At 51.8% G+C, this 18,551-nt stretch overlaps 1 protein-coding gene across 1 annotated transcript in view; it reads left to right on the forward strand.

The window, feature by feature from the left end:
* The window catches only part of LOC102932341 (neurotrypsin-like), a 30,212-nt gene extending 12,330 nt beyond the window's left edge, over positions 1–17,882 (forward strand). Inside the window, exons 5-15 of the mRNA XM_027822170.3 lie at positions 769–944; positions 1,537–1,684; positions 2,617–2,795; positions 3,206–3,347; positions 4,340–4,542; positions 5,770–5,911; positions 6,456–6,661; positions 8,482–8,560; positions 11,342–11,464; positions 12,854–13,134; positions 13,765–17,882. Of these exons, the coding sequence (XP_027677971.2) occupies positions 769–944; positions 1,537–1,684; positions 2,617–2,795; positions 3,206–3,347; positions 4,340–4,542; positions 5,770–5,911; positions 6,456–6,661; positions 8,482–8,560; positions 11,342–11,464; positions 12,854–13,134; positions 13,765–14,072 (1,987 nt within the window). The 3' untranslated portion in view covers positions 14,073–17,882. The remainder of the gene's footprint in view (positions 1–768; positions 945–1,536; positions 1,685–2,616; positions 2,796–3,205; positions 3,348–4,339; positions 4,543–5,769; positions 5,912–6,455; positions 6,662–8,481; positions 8,561–11,341; positions 11,465–12,853; positions 13,135–13,764) is intronic.
* Positions 17,883–18,551: the final 669 nt, after the last annotated feature.

Consider the following 18,551-nt stretch of genomic DNA (forward strand, 5'->3'; position numbering starts at 1 on the left):
AGCCACTAACGTCCATGTGACCATGAAAATAAAAGGAAGGCCCATGACTGGCTAATTACTTACCCCCAGACTTGCGTTTATGATAACTGAGGCCAGTGGAAAAGAGTGCAGCTGCACTTTAAGACATTGCCTACAGCTGACAAGCTCCACAAAGAGCAAAACCAGTGAGGATCCTGTAACACTGTCCTACAGAGCTGCCAGTGTCCTCTGGAGAAGCTGCTTGCCAAGCCTTCCCTAAGAGCAGTGATTTGAATCCTCTTCCAGCCCAGGCCCCACTTTACAAATAGTAGAAGTTTCAGGACTCATCTTCTCCAAAGGGGGAGGATGGGTCCTCATGTGCCTCCTTGCGAACCCATGTTGCAGAGAATCAGCCCTGCTTCTCTCCCTGCTGTTTGTTTCTGTGCCTCGTTCTTTATCGCTGGCATGACGAGCATATCCGTCCTTTAGACCCACCAGCTCTCACTACTTTCTGCCTTTAAGACGTGATCCTCTCTGTGTGACTTCCTTATGTCTTCCACAGCAGCTGCTGGGAATAGGGAAGGCCTCTGTGCCTGTTGGTGGCTTGCCACTTGGTTTCAGATGGCAGCCTTGGGTGCATGCCCGCCTCTTTGGGCTTGGTGCATATACAGTACATTGTGGCTGGGGTCCGATGTAGGTTCAGGTCACAGGCACCATGTGAAAATGTGGGAGTGACAGAGAGGGGGGATGGTGACTCAGATAGTGCCAGAGATGCTAGTATTATCCTTGTGCTCTCCTCTCTGTGCTCAGTGAGATAGGCACAGCTAGGAAGAACTTCCATGCTGCCTTGGGGCTGGTTCCCCTCCATCTGCAGTCGGCAAACTGCCATGGGGATGAGAAGGCCCTGCTGCAGTGTGGCTACCAGGAGGCTGCGTCCGGAGCCTGTAACCAGGGAATCGCAGCAGCAGAGTGTGTTCCTCCTGCAGGTAAATCCCCAGGGAAAGGAGCTGGGACCCCCGTCCCTCAGGGCCAAGTGTCCCAATTCACAGCGTTGCCACCAGGATATAAAATCTCAGCTGGCAAAGTTGCGGGGATGGACAAGATGATGCAGGCTTGGCTTGGTCTACTTACTGCAGTAAAAATGGGCTCCAGTTTCCAGCTGAGGATCAACCACTCCCTTCCAGCCCTGAGCACGCAGAGGGGAGGCATGTGGGGGGAGAAGGAAGCTGCCCCACTTCTCCCACAATCTGTTCCTAAACAATGAAAAAAGTCAGCAGTGAGCAGCTCACCCTCGGTAGGGGTTCCCTGAGCCAGGCCTCTGCCCCAGGGAGCATAGCCCCTGCTCATCGACGTCCCTTGAATGTCTGTGCCTTGCCTCGCCTTTGGTGAGCCATCTCTTGGCAAACAGCCCCGCCGCCACCACTAGGGGAGGGCTAACAGCACAGTCACTAGTGGTCAGAGGTGGCTGGGAAAGGCCAGGGCAGAGGCTGGTTCATCCTGAAGCCCTGTAATGGGTCTGCATCCCCAGTCATCAGATGCACTCTCTCTCTTCTGGTTGCTCCCTTTTCTGAAGAGCAGGTGCTGCGGCCCCGCTGCGGCTGGCTGGGGGAAAGGAGAGCTTCGAGGGGCGAGTGGAGGTCTACCACGACGGCAAGTGGGGCACCATCTGTGATGACCAATGGGACGACCGGGATGCCGAGGTGGTTTGCAGGCAACTGGGGTTCAGGTAAGTCCCCTTCTGGCTGGTGATGGAGTTCAGGGTGACTTCGGGACGTAAGAATTGCCAGAGTAAATCAGACCCATGGTCCATCCAGCTCAGGATCCCATCTCCCACAGTGGCCAGCAGCAGCTGTGTCAGAGGGAAGATGTTCTTGTCTTCCATATAAATGTCTAGTCCTTTGATGAATCCTTCCAGTCACTTAGCCTCAGTAATACCTTTCAGCAATGCACTTCACCTGCCACATGTGAATGGTGCATATTGTCTTTGATCAGTTTTAATTGGATTGCCTTTCAGTTTCACTGACTGTCCCTTTGTCCTTGTGCCACACAAGAGGTAGAGGCAGCTCCTATTCACCTTCCTCTAGACTTTTCAGTGCTTTGTATGGGAGCTGCTTGGTGCTCAGCACCCCTGAAACTCAGGTCACTCATAGAGGTGCCTAAATAGGGACTTCAGAGCCTAACTGTAGATTTGATTTTTGAAAATCTTGGCCCTGGGAGTTTGAGGCGTAATATTGATGGAACCATCAAACCTTTGGAGTTTTGCCCCTCCCTGTTGTTGAAATGTCATCATCCCCTTGACCTGCCATGTTTCTGGGTCATCCACGTTGCCAGAAAATTGCCAGGATATGATGTAATCATGTCACCACTGTTCAGACATGAATAAATGGATTTTACTTATTTACTGTCATGTACCAATTGCAAACTCATCTTTGAGATACTGAGGTTTCACATTGGGCTAGTGAATGGGCAGGTCACTGTGACTGAAATGCAGATGAGCTGTGGAATGAGCTAGAGGATCCCGGACTCCCAGCCCCTGTGCTGTAGCTAGGGCCCCAACCAAAGTAGCATCCCTATGCACAAGACTTTGTGTCTCACATAGGCTAGAGTGGGGGGAGGGTGTATCTTCCCTCCCTCTGTGTGTGTCTGTGTCCTCTGTAGTGGGACTCCAAAGGCCTTGTCTTGGGCTCACTACGGGCAGGGATCCGGCCCAATCCTGCTGGATGAAGTGGAGTGCTCAGGGAACGAGTTGTCACTGGACCAGTGCAAGAAGAATAACTGGGGACAGCAAAACTGTGATCACATTGAGGATGCAGGAGTGTCCTGTGACCCCTTCACAGGTACAGATCCACCTCACCTCTCCCTGTACATCCTGTCCCACTCTTGTATTCCACAATCCTTTCAACAGGTATAGTCTGTCCTCCCTCCAGCGCAGGCACCTCCTTCCTGCTGGGCCTGGGTGGACAGTGGGGCAGAGGCAGGAGCAACTCAGAGCCAGACAATGTAGCCTTCCCACTGTCTTGCATGGGTGCAGCAGAGGCCAAGGGGAGTCCTAGCCTGTGCCTTGTGGGCGAGCACATCTGCAAGGCTTTTGTGCAAAGTAATGGGGTGTTCCTCTGCTGAGTCTGACACACACTCTCTCTCTCTTCCCGCTCTCAGACTGCACACAGCCGTCAGCAGAGGAGGGGCTGGGGATTGGTTCCTTTCTCCTTTACTAATTGCTTGCCTTTTCCTCTCCCATCCTCTCCAGAGGGCACAGTCAGGCTGGCAGGAGGCCGCACCCCCAGTGAAGGGAGGGTGGAGGTTTATTACAGGGGAGACTGGGGCACGGTGTGTGATGACGGCTGGACAGCTCTCAGTGCCCAGGTGGTCTGCAGGCAACTGGGCTTCAGGTACTGGAATTATGGTATTTATAGAGGAGCTGGTTTTACAGGTGGCTAAGTTCCCTATTGGCAAGGTTTAGGCGCCACGTCCCCTCACTGGGAAAGCTGGGCCTTAGCATCTCCTGCCCGTGCTTTGTTAGAGAGCTCATCTCCCTGCTACCAGCCTTCCCAGGAAATGGTGAATCCTTTCTCGGGCACCTTCCGGGTTAGAGAGCTGGGCAAGTGCCAGTGCCCCTTCCCAGGCAATGCTAAGCATGAGCATCTCTGCCCCTGGTAGGGTGACCAGGCTCCTATTATCCCCCATCCCCTGCCCTGATTTTTCACATTTGCTGTCTGGTCACCCTAGTCCCTGGCCCACTTAGAGTGTCCATGCCTGTTGCCACCTTCATGGATTCCTCCCATTAAAGAAAAGAAAGGTCTGTGCTTCTAAAGGATACTCCTTACGCTTCAGCCATATAACCTTGGACTGTGTGGACTCATCAGTTCTCAGTTCAGATGGGTTCAGCCTGGCTCAGTACTTGAATGGGAGACCTGCAAGGAAAATTGCAGTGGTGTTTTGTGATTGTGGAGATGGTGCTTCCCTTTAAAGCCAGTACTGAACTGATGCCCCAAAGGGGTGTGAGGCGGTGCTGTCTTTTGGATGAGATTTAGAACTAAAATAGTCTAGCAACCCCTAGTGAGAATTGCAGAGCACATGCAAGTGTGATTGTATGACCGATGGACACCAAGCAGTGGACTGGTTTTATCAGGTCCCCCGGGAAGCTGAGCCTATGGAGATGTCCCAGCTCCTCCCTCACTCTCTCCCATGTCACTGACTGTCAGTCAATGGAATGGGTTACGAAGGTTTGTCTCCTTTACCATTGAGTTTTTCTTCATGTTGGTCTCCTTGGCTGTGTGGGTTCTTGAGGAAACAGGACTCCAGCTAGATCTGGGAGTTGGATCAGCGTGCAGGGTTCTGGGGAGTGGTGTGTTTGACGTGCTTTTCCATTTCCTTCTCCTAGTGGCCCTGCCAGCCTGGCATCTGAGGGGGAGTACACACTTGGCCAAGGCTTTATCCTTCTGGACGACATGGCTTGTACAGGCACAGAGTTCTCTCTCCTGGACTGTCCACACAGCAACTGGGGGCAGCATGACTGCTCACATGCCGAGGATGTGGGGGTCCGATGCTCCCCTGAAACCAACAAGATCATTGAAGGCACTGCTGGTACCTTGCTCTGCCTCTTCCAGTGGAGGGTGCGGGGAATGGCTTACTGTTCCATCCCTTCTGGAGATTAAGGCAGGGGCAAGAGGACTCCTAGCCTGTGGACTGCTCCATGGAGGGGGTTGCTTATGGGGAAGGGATTCCAGTGGCCTTCCTGCTATGATTATGTACCTGCTGTGAAGAGTCCCAGTTATCCCACTGAGTTGATGGTTCCACATGCTAAACGTGATGCACAGTGCGACCATTTCCTGCTGACGCTAAGAGGTTACATTTTCTAACGCATGTTCCACATGGCCATTAGTCTGTTCTTCTCATGTCCCCACCAATCCCTTGATCCCACCCTCACACCTCTCCTCCCCACTGTGCTGGCCTATCTCCCCCTTCCCTATGTGCAGTTTTCTTTTGCAAATCCATGTGAATTCTGCTGGCAGTGACTCCACCTTATAAACAGAAATGAAACCCTGGGAGCCACAATTGCAGAAGGAGGAGCTGCTGCCCAGAATCCCATTGCTCAGTAGCGGGACGCTTAGGCCTTGTTTACAGAGGAACATTGTACCCTTTTGACTAAACCAGTTTAGAAACTGCTTAGTTAAATCAGTGCTTTCAAAGAAAAATGGACTTAGGCTAAATGGATATCAGGGGCTGTTAAGTTGAAATCAGTGTCCATGCAAGGGGGTTACACCCATTTAATGAAATTGGTATGTAAATGGATTTAGTTAAGTTGGTTCAATTTCCTCATGTACACAAGGCTTGATTCCCCATGGTCTTCCCTACAGCAGGCATACCCTGACTCTTCAGCTGGATTTTGTCATTTGGCTTTACAGCAGGATTTCTGGCCTTTCCCAGGGGGAGGAAGCCTCTCTCCCCACTTGACATAAGCTCATCATTCTATTTCCAAGGTGCATGTGCACTTGCCCAGTGTTGGCTCCATATTTATTAACTTCCCCCCTTCTCTGCCCTTTCATGTTCCCCTCTTTATTCAGCTTTCAGAACATAGTCTCTTCATGGTTATTCCATGTATGGTAAATTAATTTCTTATGCCCAGTGCCCTACCTATTTAGCAGGGATGTGGTGATGGGTGGAGGGGGTGGACGCTGCTTTATAAATTGAACTATTGGTGTTTCCTGGTTTCTGATGTCAGTTCTGTGGATCTCAGCTTTCTGTCCAGGTCCCCAAGTCTCACTCGATGCGTTTCCCTTTGTTATGATCACTGGGCTTATTCTCGTGCAGGGCCCCCTGTGCGGCTGGCGGATGGAGAGAGCACCAAGGAGGGGCGGGTAGAGGTGTTCCTGAATGGGCAGTGGGGCAGTGTCTGTGACGATGGCTGGACAGACAGGGATGCAGCTGTGGTTTGCAGGCAGCTGGGTTACAGGTAAGAGGATCAGTAGGTATAACTTGTAAGCAGGGGTCATTTCACCAGGACGGAGATTTGGGCTGTTTTGTATGTTTGAGCATTGCTGTGTGTACAGGAGAACTGTACTCTCACACACACCCTGCAGCTGTGGGGTGCTGGGCAGACTGCAGGATTGGAATAGTGTACGACTATGCAGAGAAACCGATATTATTGCCACAAGAGTCTTTTGCTTCATACTCAGGGTATGTCTACAGTGCAGCTGGGACCGGTCTTCCCAGCCTGACTAGACAGACACAGGCTAGCTCCACTCAAGCTAGTGTGCGAAAAATAACCGCATAGCCAGGGTTTGCACGGGCAGCAGCTTGGGCTAGTCACCTGGGTACAGAGTTGCCTGAACCCTTTGGGTCCATACTTGAGCCTCTAGCCTGAGCCACTGCTCCTGCTATCCCAGCTACACTGCTATTTTTAGCGCGAGTCTGTCTACCCGAGCGGGAACCACGCCTCCCTGCTGCAGCGTAGATGTACCCTCTGTGAAGCTGGGTCATCCCTTCTCTCATTGCAGCGGCGCAGCAAAAGCCAGGACGATGGCATATTTTGGGGAGGGGCATGGCCCGATCCATCTAGACAACGTGGAGTGCAGTGGCACAGAGCGCACACTGGGGGAATGCGCCAAACCCCAGAGTGGGATTCACAACTGCTGGCACAGTGAAGATGCTGGTGTGATCTGCGACTATATGGAAGAGAAGGCCCAAGACACCAGACATGCAGGTGCTCCTGCCCCTTGCCCTGAAGTGTCTCCTGTTGGGAGAAGCTGGGACTGAGCAGATGTGAGCTTCCCAGCAGCTAGTGCAGCTATTCTCCTTGTCTCAGTGTCTTCTGTTAGAAATGTAGCCTGGAGTCACTGTGCGCTGCCCACAGCCAGCACTGCTTCTCCACCCCTTATAGTGCCTCTGAGCCTGCAGGAACTCCAGGCAGCCAGTGTTTCTGCCCCATTTTGCAGTGCACCCTCCTATGCAGAGTGGCAGTAACTGTGCTCTCCCTTTGGTCTCTAGCAGGCTGAGGAAGTGGATTCTGCAGCAAGGGCTGAATGGCTCCTGCCCCAGGCTTGGAGCTAGAATCCCAGCGAGTAACCACCTCCAGTCAATTGCAGGGCCGGATTAACCTTTTGTGGGCCTGGCGCCAAACATATTTGTGGGTCCCCATGGGGGCAATGGAGCATGGTGTGGAGAGGTCAAGTCCCTGGAGCTATGGGTCTGCCAGGGGCAATGGGGCATGGCGGGGGTGGCCTCGCTCTGCTCAGGCCAATGTGAGGGCACGCTTTACAAACCGGCAGCCGCCAGATGCACACTGCCCCACCCAGCCCTGTGCTGCCAGTGTGGCCTTTCCCCTTGGGGGTGGGCTCATGCCATGCTACATAGCCCACCACCTGCCCAACAGCCCCCAACTCCCTATGCCCAGCGCTCCCCATCCAGAGACCCCCCCAGATCGCTATGTCCAGTGCCCTCAACCTGCTATGCCCAGTGCCCCCCCGGCCAGAGACCCTCCCCAGAGACTCCCTACCACAAATGCAGTGCCTTGCACACCATCATCCCTGCACAGCGCCCCCACCTGCCCACAGCCCCACAACTGCCCAGCACCCCCGCACAACCCCATCACAATTGCCAAGCACCCCACACAGAACGCCCCCTGCCTAGTGCCCCAACACACTCACAGATCTCCCCCACCCCCCACTGTCCTTCCCCGCAGACCCACCACCACAACTACACAGCACCCTACACAGACCCCCCACTGCCCAGAACCCCAAAACACACAACCCTCCCCCATCACCCAGCACCCCCAACAGATCCCCCCACTACCCAGCACCCCAAAACACACAAATCTCCCCCTCTGCCCAGCACCTTCCACCCCGTCACAGAGCCCAGCACCCCGCTACAGACCCAATCCCCCGTGCCCTGCACCCCAGGTCTCCCCCCAGGGCTAGCGGACCCAGAGCAGCTCGCATTCCAAAAGCCCTTTCACAATCCAACTCCCGTCCCCAGCCCGAGTGGTGCTGGGGTAAGCAGGGCTCAGCGTCCGGCCTTGCTGGGGGATGGAAGCTCTGGCCAGGGGCCCCCTGCACACCCAGCTCTGGGAGGAGATGCTGCTCTCCAGTGCGCACAGGTTCTGGCATCCGCCGCCCCACACCGGCTCCTACTTTGTTGGTCTCCCAAGGGGTGGAGAGAAGGCCTCTGCCGGCCGGCCGTGACAGGCTGGCAGGTGGGAGGGGAGCCAGCGGGCAGGCGGAGGCTTATTCCGCTTCCCCCCCAAGGAGGGACAGCAGAGTCAGAGTGCAGCACAAGCGGAGCGGGCTGGGGCCCCTTCTGAGCATGGGTCTGGCACCACTGTAAACCTGGTAAACTGGTCAAATACCATTCTCACCATCCCCACAGAAACAAGCGTGCTGCACATACGGCTTTCACAGCAAAGTTCTTAATCAGACCAGTCCACTTCCTGGAGGATGAGGGCCCCCAGGGAGAAGGGGGGGTGGCTTGATGTTTGTCAGTTAAGCAAAGGGGGGGCTGCCTAACCGCTCTGGTTTTGCTATGCAGGTTCAGCATCTGGCACGTGTGGGAGGCGCTTGCTTTACCGTCGCAAGAAAAGGATAATTGGTGGAGACAAGTCCCTCAGGTACTGTCCTCTGATGGCTGGGGAGAACAGAGCTGGCACCAACTTGCCTGCAAGGAGGCAGGGATGTGTCAGGCCAGGCCAGAGGCAATGGTGCTTTGAAGAACCCTATTTTCTTCCCACAGGATGCAGGTTTCCCTAGGACAGCCACATACCATAGGGGGCCAGAATGGGGATGCTGCTGTTTTCTGTTCTGTGCTGCTGGCCCGACAGCCCTGGAGACTGAACTCTGTGTACCCACAGGATAGGGGCTGCAGCCGTGCAAGCTTTCCCCCTGCTACCTGGGTACGAGTGGTTCAGTCTCCATGGCCAATTCAGTCTGAGGCCCCTCTGCTGAGGCTATCATGGGGGGCAATTAATGCCAGTTGTGATAATGCTCTCAGTGACGGGGATGCTTTCTGCCTGGGAACAGAGCCACTGGGCTAACTCATTATATACAGACCACCCAGAAACACCCAGGATGACTCTGGGTCTCTGATGATCTGGCCCAGATTTTAACTGATGCCTCTCTCAGCCAACTTCTCCTAACAGAAAGCAGCCTGGAGCAAGGTGTGTTATTGATATATGTTTAAGCTGCCATCAGCGCCCAATTAGTTGGTACAAATTACCAGGAGAATAATCTCCCTTATCCCACTTTGCAGTATCTCGCTGTAAAAGTAGGGGGTTGTTGTTGTGCCCAGGGTCCCAGTGGGGGCCAGCTCTGGTCACTCAATTAGGGTGAACATCAAAGAATGAGGCAGACAATCCCCATTAAAAGCTGGTGGACAGTCCAGTACTTAGATTTACCAAGCCAGCCTAAAACAGCTTCTTTATTACCTTACTGATTACTCAGAAGTCTAAACAACACAGTTCACTTAAAGTGATCCAGCCTCAGGCTTCTGTCCAGTACCCATGTCAAATATGATGAAAATTTCTGTAAATTTTATTTCATCATATAAAGAAAAGGTTCCACCAATCCCAAAGGATAGGACACATTATCTCACAGATTAATGAATGTTTCAGATCTTACCCAAATACACGCTACAGCCATTTCTTAATAACTAAACTAAAATGTATTAAAAAACAACAGAGAGAGAGTATGGTTAAAAGATCAATATACATACAGACATGAGTTCAATTCATTGAGATTCAGATTCATACCATAGATTTGTAGTTGCAAAAAGAGTTCTTTCAGAAATAGTTCATAGGTTATAGTCCGATGTCCAAATATCATATTCAGGGTGTACCAGCATAACTGGGAACTCAGTCTTGCAACTCAAACTTCCCGTGACGAAGCCTAAGCAGATCTGAGATGACAGAATCAGAACCCAAGGGTCTTTTATCCAATTTCATGTCCTTTTTGACAAGTTGGAGTTCAAAAGGTAATGAGTATGACTTTGAAGGAGGTCCATCACCGGTACTTAGCTATAGAATTAATATAAGGTAAGTTGCTTGTTCCTCCACCATTCAGAGGTTAGTTACTATACATCTCAAAGAGAGATGAATACAGAGATATCCCGTGTTTACAATTCATTTAAATGCTAGAATGTTCTTTTGGTCTCTGAATTATCAGAATACAGCATAGACAGGGACTGTTGATTATATCATTGACCCTACTCATACATATGTAAATACACAAACATTATCCCTCCACAGGTTTTTTGAGGGTTATTTATTTTGCAGGATGTTTAACCCTTTCTGGCCATGCGTCACAGTTGTCAAGAGTGGATCATTGTTAGTTATGTGGGATTATATAAGAAATTAGCCTAAGCGCCATCTGTCACAAGAACAGGGGCAATAATAATATATTACTGTATTCTAATGTTCAGTTGAATTAAGGAATAATTGCTACAAATCAGCAGGAATGCTATTACCCAGGGATACACCTTCATATGTGCGGAACAGAGATAAACTATCTGTATATAAGAATATGCCCACTGATCTTTAACTCTACATAAACTGTTGAACTGAGTAGTACCTAGACTTGCTTCTTTCCAGCAACCACACTTAAGCCCACATCCAGCCATGGACATATAATTGCCTATTGTTCATGGTTGGGATCTTATACCTTTCTCAGACAAATCAGGTGCCTGCCTCTCTTGGAGTCAGGATACCAGACTAGTTGAATCATTAGTCAGATCTGGTATGGCAGTTCTTTTGTTCCATCTACAAGCAACCTGGAAAATACTAACAATTGTCCTTCCTTGCCAGCTTTGGGCTGCAGTTGTTCTATTACCCCTTTCCCTAAGGGCTCCTGGAGACTTTCTCTGAAGTCCAAGGTTCTTCATGCTCAGTCCCACCACCACATTATGTGTGTTAAAGCAACAGTGATGCCACGACTCTAGCTGCGAGCTGAAAGGCATTGCAATACTGGTTTCTATTTTCTGCATTTTGCCACTTGTGTGTATTCCAAAGTGCTTGTGGGACAGTCCATCACGGACTCCAGTCCTCGTTACCTGTCCCCACCAAGTCACTTGGAATGCTGGTTTATGCTTTCAAAGCTGAGGACAGGGATCCTAGGCTTGTTTCCTGTCTGCCCCCAAGCAGTGGCTGTCAATGCTGCAGAAGCTGGAGGCAATACTGCTGGAATCGCTCCTTGATTTTCATTGTGCTCCCAGTGGTGAGTACAGCTTCACTAACTACCTCCCTCCAGTGGTGATTCCTGACGTTACCTTGACTGAAGAGCTGCGCTAAGGGAAGATGAGAAGTGGCTGAGGAGAGATGGGGCAGTGTGGGTGGGACAAGAGAGGACAGCAGCATGCCATTGTGTACGTGCTGCCCATCATTCCTCTGTTTCTCTTTCAGAGGTGGTTGGCCATGGCAGGCCTCACTGCGGCTAAAGGGATTTCACAGAGACACTCGTCTGCTGTGTGGAGCCACACTGATCCACAGCTGCTGGGTCGTGACTGCAGCGCACTGCTTCAAAAGGTAATGGGGGGGGGGGAGTTTTGGTTGAGGGGGGCGTGAGCAAGGGACAGGGAAAAATAATCCTGTCTGACTCAGTCACTGCCCTGCCCCCACGTATAGCAGCAGTTCCATCCAAAGAGGATGAGATCTCTGAGGAGCGGGGTTCCTGGAAACAGCTGCAGGAGCCATGAGCTCTGTGCACTCCCAGCACTGCTGCTGCTAGAGAGGACTGCTGAGAGCGAAGCCATGACCCAGGGGTTACTGGGCTATTTGTGTGGGGCACGTGAGGGATAGCCCAGGACAGCTTTGCGTTATCCCTTGGCGTTCGTTCGTGCTCAGCCTGTAACTTCCAAGTGCTATAATGTGGAATAAACCAGCTCTTTAGCACCCTGCCTATAGTTTGAGGAACAGTAAACTGGGGTGGTCAGGAGCCTGGAGTGGCTCTGGTCCAGTCACATGTTCCTGCTGCCTCAGTCTTAGAGCCAAAGGTCCCCAAAGTGGTGGGGCGTGCACCCCTAGGGGGGGTGTGGAGGAACATTCGGGGGGCTGCAGCAGGCCCGGGATAGCCCCCACAGGGGTAGGGAGGGAGCACCACCCAGCCCCTCCCCACCCCCAGCTCTACTCTGGTCCCGCCCCCAGCCACATCCCCCAGCCCCACGCCTGACCCCAGCCCCAGCCTCGGCACAGCTCTGCTCCCGGCCCCATGCGAGCCCCCAGCCTTGGCAGCTGGCCACTTCTCTGTTCCCGGCTCGGGGCCAAGGCTGGGGTCAAGGCCGGGAGCAGAGCTGCACCTAGCCATGGGCCTGGCTGCCGGCCCCCACTGCAGCCCAGTTGCATCTCTGCTCCCACCATCAGCCTCTGCCCCAAGTCGCGGCCCTGCTCCTAGACCCAGACCCACCCCTAGATGTGACCCCAACCTTGGCCCCCTGGCCACTGCCTGCACCCCACCCCCCACCCCCAGAGCCACAGCCACAGCTCCGCTCTCGGCCCTGGCTCGGTGTGAGGGGGGCAGGGGGGGCGGAAGGGCATGTACAGGGGTAAGGGGGCTCACGACCCTCAAAAGTTTGGGGACTGCTGATCTAGAGGGTCCGGAAGACCATTCATAGCCTGGTTTATGTCAGACAGAGAGTTGGGGTGCTTGGTGGTGGCATGAGCAGATGTTCCCTTCCCTGCTAATGGGAACCACCAGTCCCCTGCTTAGCAGTGACTTGCTGGGGACTGGGAGGAGCTGGCTCTGAGGCAGCTTGTGAAGTGGCCAGACAGCAATGCTCTCACCTGGTGTGCTTGTGGGCATTGTAGTGGTACTGAGGCCTTTCTGCCGGTGGCATGGCCCTGGATCCAGCAGCGCAGTGCTCACGCCTCAGGCGGTCACCACATGAGTGCTCAGGTGGCTCTTTGTCACCTGGCCAGGTTTGGCACCGATGTGCGCCGCTACCGGCTGCGGGTAGGCGATTACCACACAGGCGTGAAGGAGGCGTTTGAGAGGGAGATGCCCATCGAGAGGATCGTCCTTCACAGGAACTACCGGTCCAGCAGCAATGACAATGATATTGCCCTGGTCAGGATGCGGGGCAGGGGTAGCCACTGCCTCTCCTTCAATCGCCACGTCCTGCCCATCTGCCTCCCTGACAGGAAGGAGAAGGCTGCCATTAACAGTCAGGCCTGCATTATCTCCGGCTGGGGAGACACAGGTGAGTCAGAGGTGGATGATACTCATGGGAGCAGCCTCAAGGGAGCGGGGGCTCAAATGCTGGGATATTCCCAGGTGAAAGGACTTTTGAGGGAGGAGCCCAGACAATACAGCGGTTGAAGGGATGGGCAGATACCATGGTGTGGTATAAGAACCTGAACAGAATGGATGCGCTGAGATGGAGGCAGCGTGCTCACCCAGCACACCTGTACTCAGTAGTGTGGCTACTAATTCATTTCTAGATGCAATTCAAGGCAGTGTCCCTGATTCTCATACTCTCTTTCTGTGCCCAGTGCCATTTTGTATTCTCCTCTTCTGGGGTCTCTCAGGGCCTCAGCTGGAATGCCTCCTTTGGAGCTGTGAGCCACAGAGACCGACGTAAGTTTCACTGAGAAGAAGCACTGGTGAGGACAGCACTGTCGGCAAGAGATACTACGTGGGTGGGAGAGCTACCGCTGCTCATTAGGGGTGGTTTAATTATGCCGGCAGGAGAGCTTTCTCCCGCTGGCATGGAGCGGCTACATGGGAGACCTTACAGTGGCGCAGCTGCAGCGGTACAGCTGTGCTGTTGTAAGGTCTGTTGTGTAGACATAGCCCAAGTGGTGAGTTGTGCTGTTCTATTATGTTTCAGGGAAGTCCTATTCAAGAACATTGCTTCAGGGGGCAGTGCCCCTTCTCCCAAGAGAAGATTGTGAGGCTCGTTACAGGGGCAAGTTTACTAACCGCATGATCTGTGCTGGAAACCTCTCTGAAGATAAGCGGGTGGACAGCTGCCAGGGTGACAGCGGTGGGCCACTCATGTGTCAGAGATCAACTGGACGCTGGGTCATTCTGGGGATCATTTCCTGGGGCTATGGGTGTGGCCGGAAGGACTCCCCTGGAGTTTACACTAAGGTCAGCAAATTTGTGCCCTGGATCAAGAAAGTGACCAAGCTATAATTCAAGTCCCTGAGCATTGAGATCTTCAGCATTTAATCCCTCTTGCCCCTACAGAATTAAAACTTTGGCCCACACTTGGGAAATGTAGCTTCCTTCTACCTCTGCGGGGGGCTGCTGCTTCTGTGTGTACCTGACAGAGACTTGTTTTGACCTTGAACACTGAGAAGAGACTTAACCACCGGGGAAAATAATTATGCCTGTCTCTTGGAAGTATTTCCTCTCACCGTTGGCCCTAATCTCTGAAGCAGGGAAGTGGATATGAGCTGGCAAGACAGATAGCTCTGCTCCTGTAGCTATCAAAATCCTGTAGAAAAATCATACTTGTCCCTCTGCTCCCGGATTGGGGGGATGGCTCTGTCAATATCACCTACAACTTTTGCATGCTCACACACTTTGGGCTTGTCTGCACTTGGAATGCTATAGCGGCACCGTTGCACCACTTCTGTGTAGACACTACGTACGCCGACGGGAGGGGTTCTCCCATTGCCATAGGAATCCACCTCCTCGAGAGGCGATAGCGCTGTCTACACGGGGACATAGGTCGGCTTAACTACATCACTCAGATGTGTATTTTTCACAGACCTGAGCAACGTAGCTGGGTCGGTCTAATGTTCTAGTGTAGACCAGTCCTTTGATGGCACTGCAAGAGAAGATGAGATCCACGAGAAATGCCACCAGTCTTTGCTGCAGGGATCTTTGGAGTGGATTGCTTGTAGCCACTTCCCAGACCCTACCTCCTGGGCAGCAGGACTGGGTTGGGAGGAGCAGGACGAGGAGGCTGCACATGTTTTCCTCTCCCCTCCCACCCCCAAGAAGTTTTTTTCTCCCTTTCCATATCCCCATGAGGGACTTGCTCTCCCTGAATATGAGCTCCACTCCCATATTGTCCCTGGGAACAGTTCTATCCCTGCTAGGAGACTCAAAGCCTTCCACATGTGCTCCCCGACCCCATTTGTTCTAAATTCTCTCAGTGTTGTGAGACTCGTGATAAAATTGCAAGAGCTGGCAATATTCAGTGTTTTTTCTTAAAGCTCCAGCTCTTGGAGTCAGATGATCACATGAGAATCCTTCCTCGTTTAAAAAAACCCCAAAGTATCTAGCCATCATGGTTGCAAAGAGAAACTTGAAAATGTGAACACCAAAGGCTGAAAACCCAGAAGGTAAACAACTTCCCACCCTATCTTTTGTTAAAGCCACTCTCAAATGTTTGGGTCATGTTTTGGCAATACCTCTGTCTACCTGAGGTAAATGCCCATCCCCACAGCACCTCACAGTCTTTGGTGTATTTACCCCTGTGAGGTAGGGAAAGCCTGTTATCCCTATGGGGGGGAAGTAAAACAGAGACAGGAAATCTGTAGCAGACCAGGGACTTGAACTGAGGTCTCCTGCAGCTCCACCTAGTACCTTACCCACTGGACCAGCTCTACTTGCCTTTGTAACATGACCCTTTTCACGCCCCTCAGGAATCAGATGTCCAACTGGTATAAACGGATGTAGCTGTATTGCTGTAGCTACACACTAAGGATCTGGCCCTGTGGTCTCATTATGAACAGAATTAATGTGATCTTACGAGAAAAGAGGGGTTGTGATACTCACCAAGACTCTTCCTTGTTTTCTGTTTCTCCCACCCTGGGGCGGGTGACGAATGTAAGAAAATCCTAGGACTTCATTTCTTTACTGGAGTCAACTTATGCTTTTTGAGTAGGTGGAAGCAAATGAAGACAGACAGGAGGGCTCAGTGTACCCGTAGTTGAGGCTGCACACAGCAGAGCCAGAAGCAAGAGAACAAATTAGAGCCACAGATGGTAAGCAATAATACCTGACCAAGGAGTTGAAGATGGTGCCATATATCCATGCCTTCAGCATAAGGCTAGAGGATGGGACCTGTGGTTCTTGTGCCAGCGGCGCATGCTTTGGGTTCAGTGTCACATTGGAGGGTATGCATTTACGGGGCTCACATGCACGTACCTGCTGCCATCACGCCTGGGAGGGTGTCTGCACATGTTGCAAGTAAATATACTATCAGTTGTACAATAGCAGTGTCCATATTTTCACACCTCAGTGCAAGAATAGGTGACTGACACAGGGGTTATGCACATAGTGGGTGAATTAACAAGACAAGCGTTGCTAGTGTCACAGTGCATGAACGCTGTGTTACAATAGTAAATCTCAAGGCACATAGTGGTGGGGTTCCAGACACGTTTTAGGTTTGATAAGCAGCAACTGTATACCACATTTGCCTTAGCTCCACCGAGAGCCCTTAGTGTAAAGGGAACCTACCAGGTTAAAAATCTAGCAGATTTCCCCACCTGTGAGTTCTCTCTCACTCTCTCCCGTGGTTGGGTTGTGAATGCTGTAGCGGCAGAATGTTTCAAACAAGTTTCTGCTGGGATTGTTAAACTGTGTCTGTTGGTTGGGTGATGGGACTTTGTACAGAACTTGACTTTGAGTCAGATCTGATTTGTCAGTGCCCCTGTTAAGGGCTGAGTGTCTGCAGTGCCATATATATGAAGTGCATCCACAGTATTGTAACCATGTGACCTGCACTACCAGGCCTGACCTGTGTAGAACGGGGTGTGTGGCTCCTTGTGGGTTTGCTGTCCCACAACTGCTGGCAGAAAATCCCCATCAGACAGATCCACTTGCTTCCTCCCTCAATTTAAATGACATGCTGGGGGGAGGGGAGGCCCTAGGGAATGGGGGGTGAATATTTCCTAGAATTCTGGTGTTTACAGTGGAGTGAATTCTGCCACTGATTTCCACAGCAGCAGTGACAGTAACTGACTGGGGCACACACTTTGGCTTGGCTTTTATTTGGGGCTGACGAAAGACACTTCTCAGCTCACGTGGAGTTTCTGCTTCTCCAGCTGCTGACACCTCTACTTCACAGCCTTGCTGAGCTGACCATCTGGGCCCGAATCCCACCAGGCAGAGCTTTTCTTGTGAAGGGAACAAAAGTCTCTGTATTTAGCTCCATGGACTTGTCCAGCTAGCAGGCAGGGCTGATGCAGGTGACCCAAGTAAAAAGTTACCATTTAGCAGACACAGGCCAGCATCGCCTCTTTGAGCCTACCACGTTCACACTGGTCTTTCTCCTGTTCTTCACAGTCACCATTGAAGTTGTGAGAAGCTTTCAATAAGTCCCTGGATGCTACGTAAAGCAGAATGAATGAGGGGGTATCACTTGTACATCATCTCATTCATTTTCCACGCTCCTTACCAGTACCCAGAGACAAGTCAAGTCTATAAATACTGTTCTTAATTCTCCTGACTTGCCTGTTTCAGAACAGCTCTCTTGCTAGTTAATTTGGCCTATAATTCCACGTTGACTTAAGGTACCTTGTCACAGGGGAGTAATGGAATGGCCTGGTTGAATCAGACCCGTGGTCTAGTCCAGTCTCCTATGTCCAGGAGTGGCCAGTACCAGATGCTTCAGAGGAAGGTGCAAGAAACTCTGTGCTGGGCAATTAGTTGAATAACCTCTCCTTAGGGAAGCTTGTGCCTGATTCTTGTACCCAGTTAGTGGGTAGTTTATGCCTGAAGGTGGTTGAGGGGTCATAACTTTTTTTTGACTCCTGGCTAAGGTGACTTTGCCCACTTCCCACGGAAATGTCTAATACTTTATTTAATTCAGCTAAGCTCTTGGCCTCTGCTGGCAATGCATTCCTCGTATTAATTTTGATGCTACACAATACGTAATTTCCTTGTATTGGTTTAAAATGTATGCCTTTCAGTTTCATTGAATGGTTCCTGTTCTTGTGTTCTTACTTATTAGTGTAAATAGGAGTGCTTGTTTTCTCTATACCAGTGGTTCTCAAAGCCAGTCCGCCGCTTGTTCAGGGAAAGCCCCTGGCGGGCTGGACCGATTTGTTTACCTGCCGCGTCCGCAGGTTCGGCCGATCGTGGCTCCCACTGGCCGTGGTTCACCGCTCCAGGCCAATGGGGGCTGCAGGAAGTGGCGTGGGCCAAGGGACATACTGGCCGCCCTTCCTGCAGCCCCCATTGGCCTGGAGCGGCGAACCGCGGCCAGTGGGAGCCACGATCGGCCGAACCTGCGGACGCAGCAGGTAAACAAACCAGTCCGGCGCGCCAGGGAATTTCCCTGAACAAGCGGTGGACAGACTTTGAGAACCACTGCTCTATACCATCCATTATTTTATGGGTAGCCTCTTCTCTAAACAGTCCCCGTCTTTTCAGTTGGTCTTCATACAAAACTATCCATGTTTCTAGTAACTTTTGTTACCTGTCTCCTTCATGTCTTCTGTGTCTGGTAAATCTTTGAGCTCTGGTAACCAGAACTGAACAGTCCGCCAGGATAGGCTGTATCATCAGTTTATTTTCTAGCCTACTTTTTAGCTATGTTAAAACTTTGCCCATTGTTTTGATGGCTGCTGCATTTGAGCAGAGATTTTTGTCATAGTGGGGTCCTCACCACGGCTCACATCTCTGTCTCAGTGGCAGTGCTTTTTTCAGATCCCA

The sequence above is a fragment of the Chelonia mydas genome, chromosome 7 (genome assembly GCF_015237465.2).
Source record: "Chelonia mydas isolate rCheMyd1 chromosome 7, rCheMyd1.pri.v2, whole genome shotgun sequence".
In the NCBI taxonomy this organism is placed as follows: domain Eukaryota; kingdom Metazoa; phylum Chordata; order Testudines; family Cheloniidae; genus Chelonia; species Chelonia mydas.